General features: G+C 38.2%; 1 protein-coding gene across 3 annotated transcripts in view; it reads left to right on the top strand.

The window, feature by feature from the left end:
• The first annotated feature begins 350 nt into the window (after positions 1-350).
• LOC141362572 (interphotoreceptor matrix proteoglycan 1-like) overlaps positions 351-19,773 on the top strand; it is a 36,449-nt gene continuing 17,026 nt past the window's right edge. For 2 of the 3 annotated variants that reach the window (XM_073864844.1, XM_073864843.1), the window contains exons 1-12: positions 351-1,002; positions 5,148-5,375; positions 10,608-10,774; positions 10,874-10,902; positions 11,284-11,312; positions 11,393-11,436; positions 11,528-11,677; positions 13,387-13,445; positions 16,918-17,099; positions 17,166-17,486; positions 17,662-18,467; positions 18,830-18,919. In XM_073864844.1, coding sequence (XP_073720945.1) covers positions 936-1,002; positions 5,148-5,375; positions 10,608-10,774; positions 10,874-10,902; positions 11,284-11,312; positions 11,393-11,436; positions 11,528-11,677; positions 13,387-13,445; positions 16,918-17,099; positions 17,166-17,486; positions 17,662-18,467; positions 18,830-18,919 — 2,172 coding nt within the window. In that variant the 5' untranslated portion in view covers positions 351-935. The remainder of the gene's footprint in view (positions 1,003-5,147; positions 5,376-10,607; positions 10,775-10,873; positions 10,903-11,283; positions 11,313-11,392; positions 11,437-11,527; positions 11,678-13,386; positions 13,446-16,917; positions 17,100-17,165; positions 17,487-17,661; positions 18,468-18,829; positions 18,920-19,773) is intronic. The other variant, XM_073864842.1, reaches the window with a different exon arrangement.

The raw sequence follows: 19,773 nt of genomic DNA on the forward strand, positions 1-19,773 counted from the left end.
ACACCTACGAAACGAGCAGCTTTATTCAAAATGCTAAATTGGTAAAAATAATACACATTTTGATCACTTTGTGTTTTAGGGCAAGTTACAAAGCGCTACCAGCCTGTTCTCATTATCTCTTAAGGGTTGGAAGTTCAGCACATACTGTTCAGTCCAGCGCTGTTGAAAGTCTAGATTTGAGCTTTCGAGACTTATTTATGGCTGTGAAATTTAATAAGCAGGCAGTGAGTAATCCTCTTCCCAGCTCAGGCTGTAGGGCTAGGGACCATTACGCACCACAAGGGTACAACAACACTCACGCAGTGTACAGATCTGGCCCCATGATCAGAGAAAGGGCAGAGCCTGCTGTCCCGAACAGGGGGAGTAGAGTACAGTGTTGCTGCTTGGCAGCCACAAAAATCTGGCAGTGGACTGAAAAACTTTTGTTGAGTGGGCCAGACCGTGAGTTAGGCAGTGAGCGGACTTGGAAGACAGAGAATGAGAGCTGGTTCGCTGGTCTAGTGGAGGTGCCCTGCTAACAGATGAAGGTCCAGAAGGCTACTAACAGGATGAGGATAGTTGACCACGTGGGCCTACGGGGATTAAGTGTCAGTGAGAGGTAAAGAGATTAGTTTAGAAAAACAAGCAGCATTTTTAACCTTATCACCCCACCCCTTACATGCCGAATACCATTTCCGTACACTTAGGTTTACTAACATCCACAGGGACCAACCACCGCTGTCACAAGGAATCCCGTGAAGCCAAAAGTTTGCACTATCTGTAAGGAATATCTCCTAAATTAGTGCCCACACACAATTTCTTTCATGGAGATCTGGACACACAGTCGTTGGAAATTAACTATTGAAACTTTGGATGTGCGATAAATCAATGTGGACAACTTTCTTTTCTTTCCAAATGAGCAACTGTACATCCAAAAGGACTTGATCTACTGCAACATGCCATTGAAAACAGGATCACTGCTCATTCTGGTGTTGTTTACCCTGCAAGCCACCAGAATCAAAGGTAAGCCAGTGTTTAAATGCATCTGTTCAAATGCTACGCTATGGTTTTAGTGCACTCTACTTTGTGTGTCTTATACTATAGTATTTTCTACAACACAGCAGGTGTTTTGGCATCTAAAAGACTATTTAAATATTTTAGAAGTCAATTTGTAAAGACAAAGAAATTTCGTAAACTATAGAAGCCTCATAAATTCTTTTATAAACATTTGCTACGAAAAACGCCATTTGCCCTTTGATTTTCGATATGTCGGAACGGTAAACATGTTTGAGAAATGTGTCATGCAGGTTTCAAATGCCTCTTGTTTGGCTCCGGCGTTCAGAGGCTTCATTCATTAGCAGAGAAAAACAAAAGCCATTCTGTTTATGGCCGTGTGGAACGTTAATCTCTTCCGGCTTGTAGTTTTGCTGCAGGGCCTCTCATTTTTTGAAGCATGGCTCAATTAGGATTTTTGCCCTTCATGACTGCACATGTGCTCAGCAAACATTCGGATCTGAAAAGAACAGATGATCAACCCAGGTTTATCCTTGCTAATGAGTCACATAACCTGTGTATCACTGGCTCTTCAGCTGGCAATTTATTAATGGCAGACCCAAAAAAAGACACACGCGATAATTGAGATCTTTGGATCTCGGAGCGATCAGCTCACTGTCTTTCATTACAAACATCTCAAACTAATAGGTACACAAGTGGCACAAGGCCAAGGTGCCTTCAGAATAATTAGACTGGAAACCCGATTTAATCTGACAAAGTGACAGATAAATTACAACAGCGGTGGAAATGTTGCAAATCGAACATCATTAGCCATATAATCATTTGCATAAATCTATAGGATTTGACTGGCCTAAATTTTCGCTACATTTTTAATAAGAGACTTACAGTTACAATTTTGATTTGTTGGTATCAACAAAACTAAATAATTGAGGATGGTTGGCTATTTGCTGGTTGATCCAAAACCCAGCAACGTTCTGGTCATGCATGTTATGGACCTGGTGAGCAGATCAGTGTTTAAAACACGTGTTGGTGACTACTGTAGCTATGCTATAATGAAGGAAAATCTGCTTTAGATAATACACAAAAGTTATTTTCATCTATGCACAACATCTACACAATTAAGTAATAGTTCATCCAAAAATAAAAGATGTGTTTAGTTTTCTCATGCTTACGTTCCTCTAAAACATCTTTCAAAAGAAAAGGTGGCAGAATGATAGCCTCAATCTCCATTTACTTCCATTCTATGAAAATGCAATGAAATAAAATGGTGAGTAAATCTCTTAAGCCACATCTGAAATCGCATACTGTGACAGTAGGTACTGAATTAGATAAAATCAACAGTTAAAACAGTAGGTGCTATGCTATATAGTATGAATATGAATAATGTAATTAAATTCTGCAACATGATCTCACGGAAAGTCGTGTTATAGTCACGCAAAATTTGATCAATTTATTCGTGTCCATGACACGAATGTACTTTTATGTATTGGTTTCTACATGTTTTTCTTCCGCTTTTAAAACTATTCTCGCCTGGAGTTGGGGTTAGAGTTAAGGTTTGGGTTAGGATGTCTAAAAATGTAACAGAAAGTGATTCTAACACCAACCCCAAGTGAAAATAGTAAGAAAATAGGAAAAAAACAATACATAAAATGAAACTGAAAAGAAAGTCGTGCAACGCACATAAAAAAACTATTTATGGAAATTCGTGCTAGTGTCACAAAAAAGACACTTGCACGAAAAGCTTAATTTTGTGCCATGGACACGAATAAATTGATAAAATTTTGAGATAAGTCTGAAATTCTAACATATACATCTGCCATGTTGATACATCACGTGAGATCTTGCTACTTTTCGCCTACTGTGTTTCGAATACTATGAATTTGGGGCATAACTGGGCATTTACACCAGATGCGGTTGAGGCGGCAAGTGAAGATTTACATGTTAAGTCAATGCAAAGACGCAATTAGGCATCCTGCGGAGCGGTATGCGCGGTAGGCGCGGCACGAATGACTCGGAAGGCGCGAATTGAGCGTTGTTGCGGGAAATGCACAAGTTGTAAAAATCTGAACTTCGGCGGATTTCTGCCCCGCGTTAACCAATCAGGACCTTGCTGTATTAGGGATATGATAACAGGAAACGAGCGGAGTCTCAGCAGAGTTGCAGAAGCCCCTCCCATGATGCAAATTTTCGCGTGAATATCTCGAATGACTAGAATTTCGAACGTGAATGAAGCGCATAAACTCAAAATGTTCAAGCGTCCAACTACGCGTGATTAGCGCGTTTTTGCCGCCTCTATCGCGGCTGGTGTGAACGCACCTTAAAACTAGGGATGCACGATATATCGGCCGACATATCGTTATCGGACGATAACTGCTTATTTTTAATATTATCGGTTATCAGTCTGATAGCAAAATTAAGCCGATAAATGAAAGCAGATAAATTATGGAATATTTTGGTTTGTCGAACCACTTCACTTGCTCATTGCTGGCCATGTGGAGTTTTGATTGGTGCTTTCTGTGACATAGCACGAAGATGACACGTGTTGCGGGCTTAAGAAGAGTATGCTAGTCTAGCACAAAGACAAGATGTCCGCGGTCTGCGAGTTTTTCATTGTAAAAATAATATGAATATTTATCGGCCTATAGATATCGGTTATCGGCCCCCAAATATAAAGAGTTATCGGTATGAGCCAAAAGTTCCATATCGGTGCATCCCTACTTAAGACTCGCCTTGCCTACTGCTTTTTACCTAAAGTATGTAGTATGGAAGTAGGCGGTTTCAGACGCAGCGATAGCGTGTAACATTCTGCCTTTCTGTATTCCACAGAAGATATACAGTCAAGTTTTGAACCAAATGAGATTGAGTATGAATTTTTTTTTTTACTTTCAAAAAAAGTACACTACTTTGACTAATCTCATCATTCAAGTTATTAAGCAAGACTCAATTGACTCTAGTTATAATTCGACTTCAAAGACATGCATTTATCCTTCACTGTACTTTAGTTTATACAATAACAACGTTTATATTGTTAATGCTAATATGTCTACAACTAAGCTTATAATAATATGTAAATTCTAGTGAGGTACACTGAAGTCCAAGGGAGCCCAAGGCTGAGCTAAGCTTAATGCTTTAAGAAGCTCTCTGAAGTTTACAAGCTGGTCAAACAATGCTCCATTTTCAAAACATTTAGCTAAATCTGATGTTTACCACCTTAATTTCGTTGCATAACATCATGACCCGGCCTTCTTTCATTATAAATCTGTTGTTTGTAATGTAGCTCAACCAGAAAACATGGTACCAATGATGCCATTGTAGCGGGTTTGAATCTTAGGAAATGTACATACTTTTTGATAAAAGTATCTGCCAAATGCAAAAATGTAACAATAGTAAAGACAAAATGATTGAGCTATAACTACTGAAAAGACAAGATATGAAACTATGCCAAACTGCTTTCATTTGACATAAAAAAACATTCAAAATGGATTTTGATATGAACTATTAACTGCATGATTGTCTTATGCTTCATTTACCAGTGGATAATTACATTCATTATTGTCCTTTTGCACTGCATTTGGTCAACATAATATGATCTGAGGTTAATGAAGCAAATTTTGTTTCCATTTTAATGTCTTGCGGTCTAAACCTTACAAGTCTGTAAATAGACAGGTACCAGTAAAACATCAGGTGTAAGGCTCTTAATGACATCAAGCGCTGGTTAACTCAATGACTCTGACAAAGTCATTAGATAACAGTTAAGGCCATCTTGTAATCTAAATTTATAAATGGGCTGACTCCAAGAATGCGTCATTCAGGGTCTTACCTTGGCATTTCTATGCAACCTATGAATAGCCTTCAAGCAATCTTAATGACTTCTTCACTCAGTTTCATGTCTTTAATTGAAAAGATCAAAAACATTGCATAACAGCAATTAGACAAAAACTACAGAGTTGACCTTTACAAATCTTATCTGGCGAATGTGCTTAACATCTGCATGGATGGTGTTATAACCGACTGCTTCACTTAAGGAGCCCTATCCTATTAAATGTTCATTCAGCATACTAATCACAGACTTCGAATAGTGTCTGACTAGTATTATATACTGTTCATGTACTGTCCTTCGGTAACACATACACATACTGTTGTTTTCACATTAGCAGAACTCAGTGCAGATGACTGGATTCTTGGGATCAGGAATGTGAAGTACAGGCACTTTCTGGAGACCCCACGGGCTATCAAACACCTGCCAGATGCCGGAGTTTCATTTACTCAAGACAGTTATCGAGCAAAGAGATCAGCGACGTTTAGTACAGGGGTGAAATTGTGCCCAAAGGAAAGCATGGCGGAGGTCATCAGCAGCCATAAAGCCTACTACAAACTGAGAGGTAGGACAATATCCACCCTAACCTCCACAAGGGACTTACTGTAGCATTAAGCATCAGCACCAAATTTGGCTACTACACCTTAGATACTCATAAATCATAATTAACCTCCAAGTTGTGTAAGCCTTCTGAGAAAAGAAGGATGAAGCAAAGTCAAAAAATAAGAAAAATGGCCGATGACCAAGTATGGATTGAAGTAGTTTATATACAGTAGAAACAGGCTTTGTTCTTTGTGTCAAGTCATTTTGTAAATATTTCTCTTTGAAGTATCCACAGATCGATGTAAATGAGGAAAAGACCGAAAAACCAAAACAATTCCTGTGAACCTGGTTTAATGCATTCACAACGTGTTCAACGATTTTCACTTGAACTTATTTTTAATGGCTGTATAAGGACTAGTTCACCTGAAAATAACAAATTAATTACAGATGTTCTCTCATAATTTATTCACAGATCTGTACATGACCTATTTTCTTTAGTTAAACACAGAGTTATCAAGTTATTAAATACAATCCTGCACAATTTATTGTAATGGCATGAAGTGGTGGTCAGAGTTTTGAAGCTTACATAAGCCCATACATTCATCAATAAAATAACCCAAGACTCCTCTCTTCGGTCCCCTAAAGCAAAATAATTCATTTGAGGAAAAAATTATGTTTTTTTTGCTTTTTAGCGCTCAATACTTTGTGTCATAATGTCAGCAAAGTAACAGATCAGCAATGTAAATTCAAATAGTGCGGTAGCCTATGTTATTGTCGAAACGCTCAACAACTAGCGAAGCAAGAACCAATGAGATCGGAAGTTATTGACGTGCCGCCATATCAGAATTTAGCCAATATTCCTTTAGAGAGCCCCTATGTAGAGGTCTACACGGAAGACCCGAGACCCGAAGACCCGGGACCCAACCCGGTACCCGTACGGGTTTATATTTTAAATGATCAGCCGGGTCCGGGTCGGGTCTTAATCTATTACTTCGGGTCCCGGGTCTGTTTAACATTGTGGGTAATACCTGAGGTCGATTGGACTCGGAGAACACACACTCACATTTAAAAAAATATTTCAAAAACAGCAACAAAAACTTAGATGAACTGTCGCATACATTTTTTCTATGACGCTAAAATTGCGTTAAAAAGTTTATATTTGGTTGCTCCAACCAAGCAGCTAACGCGCATGTGCTCTTTTAATGTTTCTCTGGCTACCAATCAGGAGCTTCTGCAGTGAGACGCAATGACTTTACCTTTGACAATACATGAATATCAGCTGACGTCACTCACTTGTCTTCCGCCTTTTTGAGGACCTGAAGTGGTTGCAAAAGAACTAGAAGCTATGCCTTCAATATGCTGTGAGCTATTTTAACCACACTAAGAAGGCTCAACACAACATGATATTTTGCTTGAAGTATTGCCTGTGTCTCTACACGTAAACTCGAGCATTGAGAACATTGTGAACACAGAGTTAACTAAAAAGAAGGTTTGGATCAACTGACTTTGGATGATTTGGCGTCCGCTCGCCACCTTCTTCCCAATCAAGATGTATCGATCTCCAATGGCGACGTAAGGAGGGAGGAGAGTAAAGATTGATATCTCCTAAAGCATAGTTCCATAAAAATGCACGGATAATTCGTTGTTTTGTCGCAAGTGAAAAACAATATTCACCTTCTAGTTGAAAAAGGAGCCTCATATGAGATTCATTCATTCGCATTCGGAAATCGATTATTTACGTCTGGCAGAGATGACGAGCGGACACCATAACAGCCAAAGTCAGTTGTTGAAAACCTTTCTTTTTAGTAAACTCTGTGTACACAAACAATGTTCTCAATGCTCGCGTTCATGTGTAGAGATCCAGGTGATACTTCGAGCAAAGTTTTATGTTGTGTCGCGCCTTCTTATGTTGTAAAAATAGTGGTAGTTCGGTAGCAGCGGACAGCGGCTGGAAGAACGCATCAGGGATCGAGTAGGCATCACACCCTAACCAAGATATATTTTTTTAAAGTAGCGTTTATTTTCATGACAGTCGAGATGCGACATGTTGTCTTTCGTAGCCCTTTACTGTATCCGTAAGAATCATAGACAGTAAAAGATAAGAAATCCGTAAATCGTAGCAAGGTAGCCAATGCTTGTCAATAGCCCTGGTACTTGGTAGGTCCTCAAGATGGCAGCATGACGTAAAAGGTCACATGACTGAAATCCATCTATTGGCTCTTTTATTTAGAAGGCGGGACCTATTCCGCCGTACCGCACATTTTGCACTGACTTCTCTAATTTTGATAATAATATTATAAATTGACCATCTTGCTGTTATATCTAAAGTTTCCGCGACTCTGCTCAAAGAGCACAGAGATGATAGCAAAGAAGTAAAGCTAACGAAAGCAGCATATTGCACTGAACGAGTAATCGTTATTATAATCCAAATGGGCAAACATTATTAAGCAAGTTCACCCGATACACAACAAATGTAAAACTGCGTTATTATCACCATGACTGTAAAGTGGACTTTGGAATAAGCATTAAACATTTCAATCGTCAAGAGAGGAATAACATGGATGGAACTTTCTTGGAAATAAGGATTGTGCATCACACATTCAGGTACAAGGAGGGAGAAGACTAAACTTTTAAATAATAGACAGGTCCGGGTCGGTTCTGGGTCCAGCTTTCAAAACAACAGACGGGGTCCGGGTCGGTTCAGTGTAGCACATTTACGGGTCCAATCGGGTTCAGGTAGGAATTTTTGGACCCGTGTAGACCTCTACCCCTATGACGTTGCTAAAAAGAACGCCATTTTGTGTATTTGGTGTAATGCAATGTGTTCATGTATTTGATGGTTAAAAAAACTCATTATGATCAAAATCTTGTAACTCGATAGGATTTATTTTATATCATGATAATGATATGTATCACCGTATAGTATAGTAGAAAAGTAATTTAGTTTAAGATCAGTGAGCGATTTTCTCTCAATGCTATTTGATTAACATGAGTGACAGACAGAAGCAAAATTAGGTAACTTCCCCTTTAAGACCAAAGTCCGGACCCAATACTGTTACACATGCGTTTACTTAAGACCTAAATGGTCGTGTTTATGAGAATTTACACGCATGTGTGCATTTAAGCGTCAAAAAATCCTCACGCGCCTAATCGGCAGCTGATGCACAACTTGCGCGCTCCTCTCACCCAGAAACAGCGCGCGTATAGCACTGTTGTTTGTGTTTCAATGTCTTAAAATCACTTGTTTTAAAACTGCGGTGCTTAAATACATGTACAAATGTGACGTAGGCGTGTAACCTCGATAGAGACGATATTTCAAAATCTCTACCGGTTGACAAATTTCTAACGGTTTATCATATCAACCGGTTTATCGCTCACCCCTATACCGAACATTATTGTTGCTTCTCTATGCCCTGCTTTTCTGAAGCGTGTTGATTTGTACAAAGCTCATCGTTTTAAAAAGTGCAGCGTGCTCCGATTGGCCAGATATCCAGTGCATCGTGATTGTCCAAATACCTCAAGCATGTGACGTAAATGTGTCCATGTTTGGAAGATCAGCTCCCTACAGCAGATTATATGATCTTCAATACCTTATCAATACAATCCAGGAAATGCACATGACTAAGCTAATCGATGAACTTTGCCAGCGCAGCTTGAGCAGAACATAACACATAGGATACTAAAACAAAAAACATGTCTGCAGTTTTTATCGTAAAAACGACAAACAACAAGCAACATTACATTGCTCAAAACTCGGGTTTGAATCATGGTTTAAATAATCAGTAGCAAACTTTTTAAATATGAAAACATAGGCTAAAGGCTGTGAGTCAGAAACAAGTCCAATTTCAGTATGCTAATGTGCATCTGGTCCACATCGACTCATTACGGAAGTAAACTGTTGCCTTCAATCCTTACATTCATTGTAGTCCAAGAAAAGAGATTTCACTTGGAGATGATGACGCTAAAGCAAAATCACAGACTGTCAAATCATGAAAAGGAAAATAGGGGCTCTTTATATGCAAATTCTCAACTTTAGGTAAATTAAAAGAAGGTACATTTCAACCAGAACTAGAGCATTATTTTGAATACAGATAGCACTATTTTTGTGTGAAACGATGTATTTTGGTTGATTCATTTATATATTTTCTTAAATATAACCAGTTAATGGTTAAAGGAATATTCCATTTTCTTAAAAGAAAAATCCAGATAATTTACTCACCACCATTTCATCCAAAATGTTGATGTCTTTCTTTGTTCAGTCGAGAAGAAATTAGGTTTTTTGAGGAAAACATTGCAGGATTTTTCTCATTTTAATGGACTTTAATAGAGCCCAACATTTAATACTTAACTCAACACTTAACAGTTTTTTTCAGCAGAGTTTCAAAGGTCTATAAACGATCCCAAACGAGGCATAAGGGTCTTATCTAGCAAAATGATTGTCATTTTTGACAAGAAAAATAAAAATATGCTCTTTTAAACAACAACTTTTCGTCTAGGTCCAGTCCAGCGCGACCTAACGTAAATGCGTAGTGACTTAGGGAGGTCACGTGTTACATATATAAAACGCACATTTGCGGACCATTTTAAACAATAAACTGCCACAAAGATATTAGTATCAGTTGATATACAACAACGTCGGAACGGTCCTCTTTCAACACACTTGTATACACTGGGGCAGAGTTTCGCGTTCGTCCTCTGTGACCTCTTGACGTCATGACGTATTGCGTGGGGTCAGCTGGCGCATCACGACCGGATCTAAATGACGAGAAGTTGTGCTTTAAAAGTGTATATTTGTCATTTTTATTGTCAAAAATGACAATCGTTTTGCTAGGTAAGACCCTTATGCCTCGTTTGGGATTGTTTATAGTCCATTGAAACTCAGTTGAAAAAAACTGTTAAGTGTTGAGTTAAGTATTAAATGTTGGGCTCTATTAAAGTCCATTAAAATGAGAAAAATCCTGCAATGTTCTTCTCGACTGAACAAAGAAAGACATCAACATTTTGGATGACATGGTGGTGAGTAAATTATCTGGATTTTTCTTTTAAGAAAATTGAATATTCCTTTAAGCTAGATGCAAAGCTTACCGTTGACATTCACGTTAAAAGATGAATTAAATGTAAACAACAGAGTGCATGCAATTCATTTAAATATCTTGACATGTTTTAATATACATTACTTGGTCTGTGGTCATTTTTAAGTAATATTCGAGCAGGTTTGTGGCATGCCCTAAATAGTTCTCATGATATTTATCAGTTTGTCAAGAAGCCGTGTGGGAGGCTTTCCGGATCTTTCTTGACAGAGTTCCTGACACCACGGAGTACCAACAGTGGGTGTACGCCTGTCAGAGAGACTCGCTTTGCATGGAAGATTTGGCCAGGAATTTTAGTAGCACACAGGAGCATCTTGACATGGTAGCCAGTGTGAGTATATACAAATGTGCCGCAAATTATTATTTAATGTATTTAAAATTAAATACATTTTTATTTATGCAATTTTAAATAGATTTATTTAACTTACAGAGAGTGAATGCTCAATCTGAACAGGAGAGGTAAGAATCCTGAAGATGATACACTAGCTTCTTTCCCTCAGTATTATTGGTATGCAATTTACTATCTTCATTTAAGGCCTTAACCCCAGAACGTTCAAAATGAGGTCACCTGACTAATGGGAAATGAGAAAATCTCAGCCTCTCCTTTGAAAAACAAAGTTTGCTCATATTTAGTGGCCTAGCTAAGCATTGCTCTATGACCTGATCCACTTTAATAAGAGGGATCTGTGCCCAGACATATTACGCTTGGGTGTTAGAGCCACACAAACATACCCGGCCTTACATGCAAACAACCCGCTTATCGGGGACAAAGAAATTTTATTGCATTTATCATTCCTGAATTGATTCATCTGTTCTCAACACGTTTTCAATTATTTTCAGGGCTCTCACACCTGCACCAGGAGAGAAATGTAAGTCCCCACCACTCGAATGGAAAAATATCGGTTGATGTTATAAAAATGTGACTGATTGATGACTTTTCATATGTTAGGTTCAAAGAGTCCCGCTGAGCCTTTCATCACAGAATCTGACAGGGTACGGCTACAACCTCTCGCGCTTTAGAATGTGCACTTACCATACTGATGAAGTTTGAAGCAAATAAATTGACTAGTCTCTGATTTGATAGGAAACTGGAGCACCAGATGTTGTCACTCAGAGGCTGGTGGAGCACGTTGTCGAGTTTAGTGTGACTATAGTAGACCCCGTCTACAGTGTACTACTGAATGATCTGGGCAATCCTCAATATGAAGACCTTACTAACAATCTTCACGAGCAGGTTAGGGGAAACTATGTGCAACAATAAAATGGTTAAACAATAATTTATATGAATAAGTCAGTAATAACATGTAAGCGTGCATGCACACCAAGGCGTTTATGCTGGCGGCCCATGTATGTGTTTAATTGTTTTTAATGGAAGCACTGCTCTTTTCAAAAAAATCCAGCAGCTGGCGGTTTTGTCCAACTTTGGATGAAAGATTAGCTTTTTAATGTCCCTTCTCACTTGGCCATCCATTCAGTGGAGGAGGGGCGGGATAAACATCACAACAATCAACTGGCACATCATTTAAAGCAGTGGTCTACGAATAGCCCCAATTTTAACTCATTCCCTGCCAGCCTTTTTTGAAAAGTTGGCTGCCAACATTTTTTGTGAGTTTCACAAAAGTTTCCTAAATGCCTTCCAAGAAAATTTTTATCTAAAAAATATATAAACATACAAATATGCTCTGCTTTCAAACAAACAAAAACCAAACAAAACGGAAAAATTTTTCACCCTACAGTATCTTCATTTTTTTTCTCTGTTTATAAACTCTTAAATATGGGTATTTTCTTCAAAAATACAAAGAATTTAGCAAAAAGCTGAAATAACTGCATTTTTGTGAAGGAATTTTGTAAGAGATCCGATTCAGAACGGTTACCAAACATACACGTAAAATAAAATAAAAATTTGCTTTAGTTTTTTTTATAAATTGGGTATCTAGTGGATAATCGCGGTATTACAGATTACCAAAAAAACTCATCAGGAACACATTTTTTTTCATGCAAATGTTTTCTCCTAATTGACGAGTTAACTTGTCAATGGCGGGAAAGTAGTTAATATTTATTAGAGCTGCAACTATCGACTATTTTTTCAACCGATTAATCTATCGATTTTTTCGATTAATCGAATAGTCTAATAATTTTTTATACATATAATTCACCAACAAATAATAAATGTAACATCAGCCGTCTCGTCATTTTGAGGTCGGAGAGCCCGAGGATGTTTTCTTGTAAGATGTTCATGCACAGATGTGCTGCTGTGGTGTGCCATTTCAGTTTTACACAGTATTTTATTTGGTCTCTGCTTAAAGTATTCCCAACCTTTTGATCGCGTTCTGGCTGTTTTGTATAACCCGTGTATCACCCGGTCGTAGCTGAAACCACCTTCATTTCAAAATGTAAACAGTGCGACACATCAAAACATTTACGGCAAATCGACGTAATTACGTAATCGACTACGTTGACGTGTCTTTCCAGCCCTAATATTTATTTATTACATATATTTATATTAGCTTTGCTTCTTTTATATATGGTAACATTTTAAACAATGATAAAACATATCAACGAGTAAAATAAAATCAACAAGTACAACAAAAAAGTTTTGAGTAGACTATCAAAAAATTAGCCCTCCAGATTTTGTATCCATTTCATCCCTTGCTCACAAAAAGATTGGAGAGCCCTGATTTAAAGACTAATAAACAAAGCAGAAGTATCATAGCAACCCAAGCGCTCAGCTGAAAAAAGCTGGCACTTGGCATCCGCCTGCCGTTTTTAGCCACTTTTAAAAGCTTTGGTGTGCACACCTCCTAAGTCAAGTAATTTATATACCAACATGTCTGGTAATCCATAAACTGGTGTATGTTGACAACTGAATTATGTGATAATGGATGTATACGTTTTCTTTATGCGCTAATAATACAGTACATCAATTTTATTTCAAACATACAGATGCTGCATGTTTTTGACAAGCTTCCTGGGTTTAAAGGCATTCGAGTGCTGGGATTTCGGTGAGTTTATAGTGGAACTGTGGGATTCACTCAGATAAAGTCTTCAGTCTATTGAACTTGAAAATTGCATTTTTGGATGGGTAATTTTTTCACAGCTGTATTTTGGAGTAAGCGGTTAAAAAATGGCAAATTGTATTCTGAACACTTGTGTTCCAATTACTGTACAATTGTGTTCGGCTTCACTATAAACATTGTTCCTAATGCTTTATGAAAGAACATCTGTGGTGTAAATTAAAATCATTACAGGCAGGCACGTGCACACATAGACATCAAAGGGGGCTTGAGCACCTGCCCTTTTTATTCCTGGAGAGAAAGTGCCCTTTTTTTCTGGGGAGCTTTTAAAAAAAAAAAGATCTTTATTCATATAACAATGTCTGTCTGTTTCTTGTGTTTTTTACTTGTTACTTATTTAATTTAACATGAATTTATTCATGAATCATTTAAATGAGATTTAAACGCTTATATAAAGAAAAATAGCGCTATTTGTGGCACACAAACGGTTAACAGATAAGTCCCGCCTTCAAAATTCACATCGCTAATATGATTGGCTTTACCTTTCCTTAGTCCCGCCTCTCTAACGTACTTCGCTTTATGATTGGCTTGTCTACACTCGTGCTGCATCATTCGCGCTTCAAGCGCCAAAGCTGAATACGAGACGCGATCATGTGCATGATTATGCAGGCAGGCGACCGGTAAATGTGTGAGGAAGAAAGCATTCTTATATTAACAGTTTTATGCACAAAATATGGGACACGTTGTTACACATAACGATTCAGGGACATTGTTTTCCATGGCAATCCCATATTAAGCTGAAGGGTTACAAACTTGTAACAGTATAGTGTATGTAGTTTAAACAGACTGCTCATAAAATAATAAAAGCACAAACAAAAAAATAATTGCTAACTGCAGTAGTAAGCTTTTTTGTTTGCGTTTTTTGCAATGTCTGTTAAATAAGTATAATGTGTTATACTGGAGTGCTGGAGTAGATTGGGAAGAAATCTGATGGTTCAGTATTTTACTTGCCCAGTCTGAATTTTCACTGACATCACAAAAAAGTAAAATATAAAATACAAATAAAATAGGCCTAATCTATATTTGTTGTTTCTGAACCCTAATAAATATGAAACCTAAGATTAAAGGTGCCATAATATGTTAAATTGTTCTTTGACAATTACATAGAAGGTATGTTGCTTTATTAAGTGCAAAATTTATCCAGAAACGTTTTACATGTCTATTTACAACAGGCCCGGATTGGCCATAGGGAGAACCGGGAGGATTCCCGGTGGGCCAGTCTGTTTTTTTTGGCCACGAGGGCCGGTGTTGTCATGCCACCGGGATGACGCGTATTTGCGGGTGAGCGATGTCCCCGCCGCTTTATGCACAAGTTGATTGTGTCCCGAGTCCCGACCACTTATTGGAAGAATTCTTGAATTAGGGTGCATTGACATCTAAAACGCATGGGAAACGCAGGACGTGCCGCTGTCTTCTGGTTTTCAAAGCGCTTACTTGAACACGAGTTTTGTTTCAGACGCGTCTATATTGAGTGCGCTTGCCGGCCGCGCGTCTATATTTAAAATAAACTTGAGCGCGTCTTTTGAGTGCGCTTGCCGGCCGCGCGTCTATTATATTTTAAATAAACTTGACCGCGTCTTTTGAGTGCGCTTGCCGGCCGCACGTCTATATTTTAAATAAACTTGAGCGCGTCTTTTGAGTGCGCTTGCCGGCCGCACGTCTATTATATTTTAAATAAACTTGACCGCGTCTTTTGAGTGCGCTTGCCGGCCGCACGTCTATATTTTAAATAAACTTGAGCGCGTCTTTTGAGTGCGCTTGCCGGCCGCGCGTCTATTATATTTTAAATAAACTTGAGCGCGTCTTTTGAGTGCGCTTGCCGGCCGCGCGTCTATTATATTTTAAATAAACTTGACCGCGTCTTTTGAGTGCGCTTGCTGGCCGCACGTCTATATTTTAAATAAACTTGAGCGCGTCTTTTGAGTGCCCTTGCCGGCCGCGCGTCTATTATATTTTAAATGAACTTGAGCGCGTCTTAATACAAACGGGCTGGCCTCTAAACGTATTTTTTTTATCCAAGTCATAGATGAATTCTCTATGAATAGTCATTATTCATCGTTTATTGCAAGAGGAACAAAAATCTATTTGATGAAAAACTCATTAGTTTCAAAAGTATATCCATGATGTTTTCTTTTTTTTAACACAATGTAGGCCTACGTTATTTAGCAATAGATAACGTAAGTACTAAATGATCTAAGTACTAAAAAAAAGATACAGATTATTTCCATTTGTTTCCAATGCATACTTGATAAATCTTGCTTGTGTATTGTATATCAGGGGTTTCCAAACGTTATCAACCCAACAGTTAATCTCAAGACTCACCATTTTTTAGAAATAGAAATATAGAGGAAAATACAAACACATTTGTTTCCTTTAGTTTTTGAATAAGTTTACTTTAGTAATATTATGGTCTTATGGTAGGGCTGCATAATTATGGCAAAAATTATAATTGTTTACTGCATTTCCACGGAATATGAAATTATATATTTGAAAAATACAGTGAATTGCAAGGCTGCAGAGAACAGTGCACTACTGCAGACTTATACTACTGAGGGTTTAAAGATATTATTTTAATAGTCAGTCGTGAACTAAAGTGGGCCGGTCTAAGGCATGAAACTCCAGGGCTGAAAATGAGTCCCACTCCGGCCCTGATTTACAACCCTAGAATTTGTCATTTTAATTAAATGGTCTATTTTTGCCCTATTTGAAATGGTCATGAATAATAATGTTGAGCTCTGCTCTGCTTGCTCTGCTCTGAGGCTCATGCCAAAAGCTCACATTAGTAAACAGACCTTATATTTTGAGCCCTTATCAGACAAAAATACATTTTGAGTAACAACTAACAACTAATCAGCTAAACGCTAGCATATGATACAGCATTTATTGGCATGTAGCGCTAACTCAGCAGTCACAACTTTTTTTAGCATTTTAACAAATTTGTAATTAATGTGTAATTTAATGTTTTCAAAACATGCACATTGTGTAATGGCTTCCTTTGCTGCTCTATAAACCTAGACTACTAAGGAGGTGTCTGTGTGAACTGATTATTTTGTAGACATCTTTTGAAAATTAAACAATTGCGTGAGTTTGAGGAAGATAAAATTAATTAACTTTTTCAATAATTTTTTTTAAAAAGGAAGTCAGAATTGTGTTAATATATATACTTTTTGTTTAAAAAAAAAAGAAAAAAATATCCATAATTATGAAAGGTGCCCTTTAGTTCACTTGAGCCCCTGCCCCTCAAAATGTCTGTGCACATCCCTGATTACAGGAAGAGTTCAGCCAAAAAATAAAAGGAGTGTAATTTTTTTTCTTTTGTATATGCAAGGCAGATTTTTATATATAATTGTGAGCATGTCAATGTGACAGCTCATATAATTCCCTTTATCACACTGAACAGAGCTGGAGGTGTAGCAGTGCACTTTGCTGTAGTGTTTGAGACTGATGGCATGAGAGTCGCAGGGGATGCAAGGTCAGCTGATGAATCTGACACAATGGAAGTGCTAAAGGACATGGTGGCAACAGCACTAAGCGTAGCCACGTCGCTTCCTGTGGACATGCTTTCCCTAACTTTTGATCCAGGTACACAAGATCAATACGAAGGCTCTATGCGGAATACAAATATCTAACCCTATCTGTTGTCTGTAGACTCAGCAGTAGAAGAGGAGCAGCAGAACACTGGATCCAATACTCCAGCCAAATTACCTGGGGAAATTAGTACCCCATCTACAGAAGTAACCTCTGAAGCAACTTTTGGAAGTACAACCACCTCCTTTGGAGATCTAGGGAATGATAGGACTCAAGTAAACTTGAATGAGGGAACAACAAGTGGCATTATACCGAAAGTACTCAATACATTGTCCAATGTGACCACAATGGCGACAATAACACCTCAGACAGCCAGAGAGCTAATAAGCAGCCCTAAACTTGAGGAAAATCTCATCACTAAAGGCACTTTAGGGACAGGAGGTACATCTTTCAAATCTGTAGAAAGTCATTGTACAAAAGTATTAGCTTCAAAAGAAAATCTGCTTTAAATTTATAACCTAAAGTAGACAGGCTACGAATGTGAGAATTAATTGAAAAGCATCTATAAATGTGAAATTACAAAGACACTCTATATAACTGGTTCTTTCTTTTCAAGGATCTCCAAGAACCACAACAGAGGATTACTTATTAGAAATGGCTGAAGTCCAAGTGGATGTTGGAAATGAAATTGCTGCCACAGCTGCATCCCTGGACTTCGGTTCTCTTGAAGTGGCAAAAGCATCTACTTCAAGTCGCCCTGAAATGGATATTGATATGACACCGGAGGCCTCTCCAGCAGAGGCAACATCATCAATTGTGGCATTCCTTACACCCACTGAGCGTCCTGAAGGTGCTTTCTTTCAAGAAGATGACACGATTGGAAACACAGAACTTAAAGGGACTCCTGCCAAAGGTTTTCACTCATACACTTCCAATCCAATAGAAAGCCCAGAGTCAGGCTCTCTGGGTGACCACATACAGCCTCCTTCAGAACTTATTACTCCAACTCTTCCTGTAGCAAATCCCTCAAGACTAATGCCCACCGAAGAACTCATTTCACATGTGACCCCTGAGAATTTCCTGGATAAAGACGGACAGCCACTCTGGACTGTTTTACCTTCCCAACGTGAAGTTGTTAGAAAAAATGACACAGACATAAAAGAGGATGTTGGACAGTCTGATAAGGAAGAGGAGATTCGGGAATCTGGGAGTGGGTTCTCCTCAGAGACAGATGAACATGAACAATCCTCGGCTCCTCCTCTAGACTTTGTTACCACTCCTTCTGTGATGGCTTCTTCTAACCAGGCAAAAGAGTTAGTGGTCTTTTTTAGTTTAAGTGTGACTAATATGATGTTTTCGGAAAATCTTTTCAACAAGAGCTCTCCTGAGTACAAATCGCTGGAGAACACTTTTCTCGAACTGGTAGGTAAACATGCTTTTGCCTTTAACTTTTTCTTGCTACATGCCTTTTTATCCACACTTTATTGTTAGCCTTTTATTTGCGCTGCTGTGCGAGACTGTCATCTGCCTTCAGGGGAACAGTGTGGCTCAAAAAGATACACATTTTTTTTCTGGGGTGTGGGTGACTGGATAAAAAATCTATTATATTTTATGCTAGGATACTTTGTGAGTCTCTTAGATTTTTTCTTTGAAGTTTTTTTTTTCATTTAAGACCGAAAACCCATATCGAAGTTAGTTTTCAGTCGAAATGGAACCTTGTAAGGCAATTTCAAAATTTAATTTAGATTTTATCTTGTAAAACTGCTGTTTTTTTTTTCAACTAGAAGCAATTCTCTCAACCGAGTGACTCGCTGAACCCTGAGGCCTCTAGTCAACAGACTGTGAGAGAACAGAGGACATTAGCTTCAATACCGGTACATCTGTAACCCCAGCTTGAAATAGCATAATTAATTGTAATTCTTGGCACTAATCTTGACACTAAATTATGCACTCTTTTCTAGTTACTTTCTACTGATCATAGTTTATAATAATAAACCACTGCTAACTAACTAAAACTAACCACTTGTTAAGTGACAAATTCACTTCACCGCTACACTGATTTTGCACAAAAACTACAACTTATTCACTATCCACCTTCTATCACATAATAGTAAGGATAGCCAATGGCCTGTGGCCAGCATAAATGATGCTCGGGCCAGTGAGGCACCGTCACAAAAGTTTATAATTTGCATGTGTTTTGAGGCCACGCCAATTTAAATATTTAATAAATGAAGGCATGAAACAGATGTCAATGCGCTATTTAAATGCTGTTTGAAAAGTTTTGTGTGTACAAAAGTTTTTTTGCACTTGTACAGACATATTTACACAAAACTATCTCAAAATGCCCGGATTATCCTTGAAAAACATAGTAGTTTATGTCTTAAAGAGCACCTATTGTCCGATTCACGTTTTAAAAGTTCCTTTGGTGTGCAAGTGTGTATTAGTACATGTTAACAATATGCAACGGGTCCATACCCCAAAGTAAACGATGATGCGAGTTATCATCTCCAATGTCAATCTCTTTTCTTGGACTACAACAAACACATGGATTGTAGGCAACAGTTTACTTCCTGGGATTGGTGATGTAGACAAGAGCGACATTATCATAACTCCCCCGTCTGTGCTTGGTTGCGGGTCAGGCTAACTATTGCGGCATAAGTATGTTTAGGAGCTGAATTATGTGAATGCTTGGTTAAAGAGATGGTTCTTTAGTTTGGACTTAAACTGA

The sequence above is a fragment of the Misgurnus anguillicaudatus genome, unplaced genomic scaffold, assembly GCF_027580225.2.
Source record: "Misgurnus anguillicaudatus unplaced genomic scaffold, ASM2758022v2 HiC_scaffold_28, whole genome shotgun sequence".
Taxonomy (NCBI): domain Eukaryota; kingdom Metazoa; phylum Chordata; class Actinopteri; order Cypriniformes; family Cobitidae; genus Misgurnus; species Misgurnus anguillicaudatus.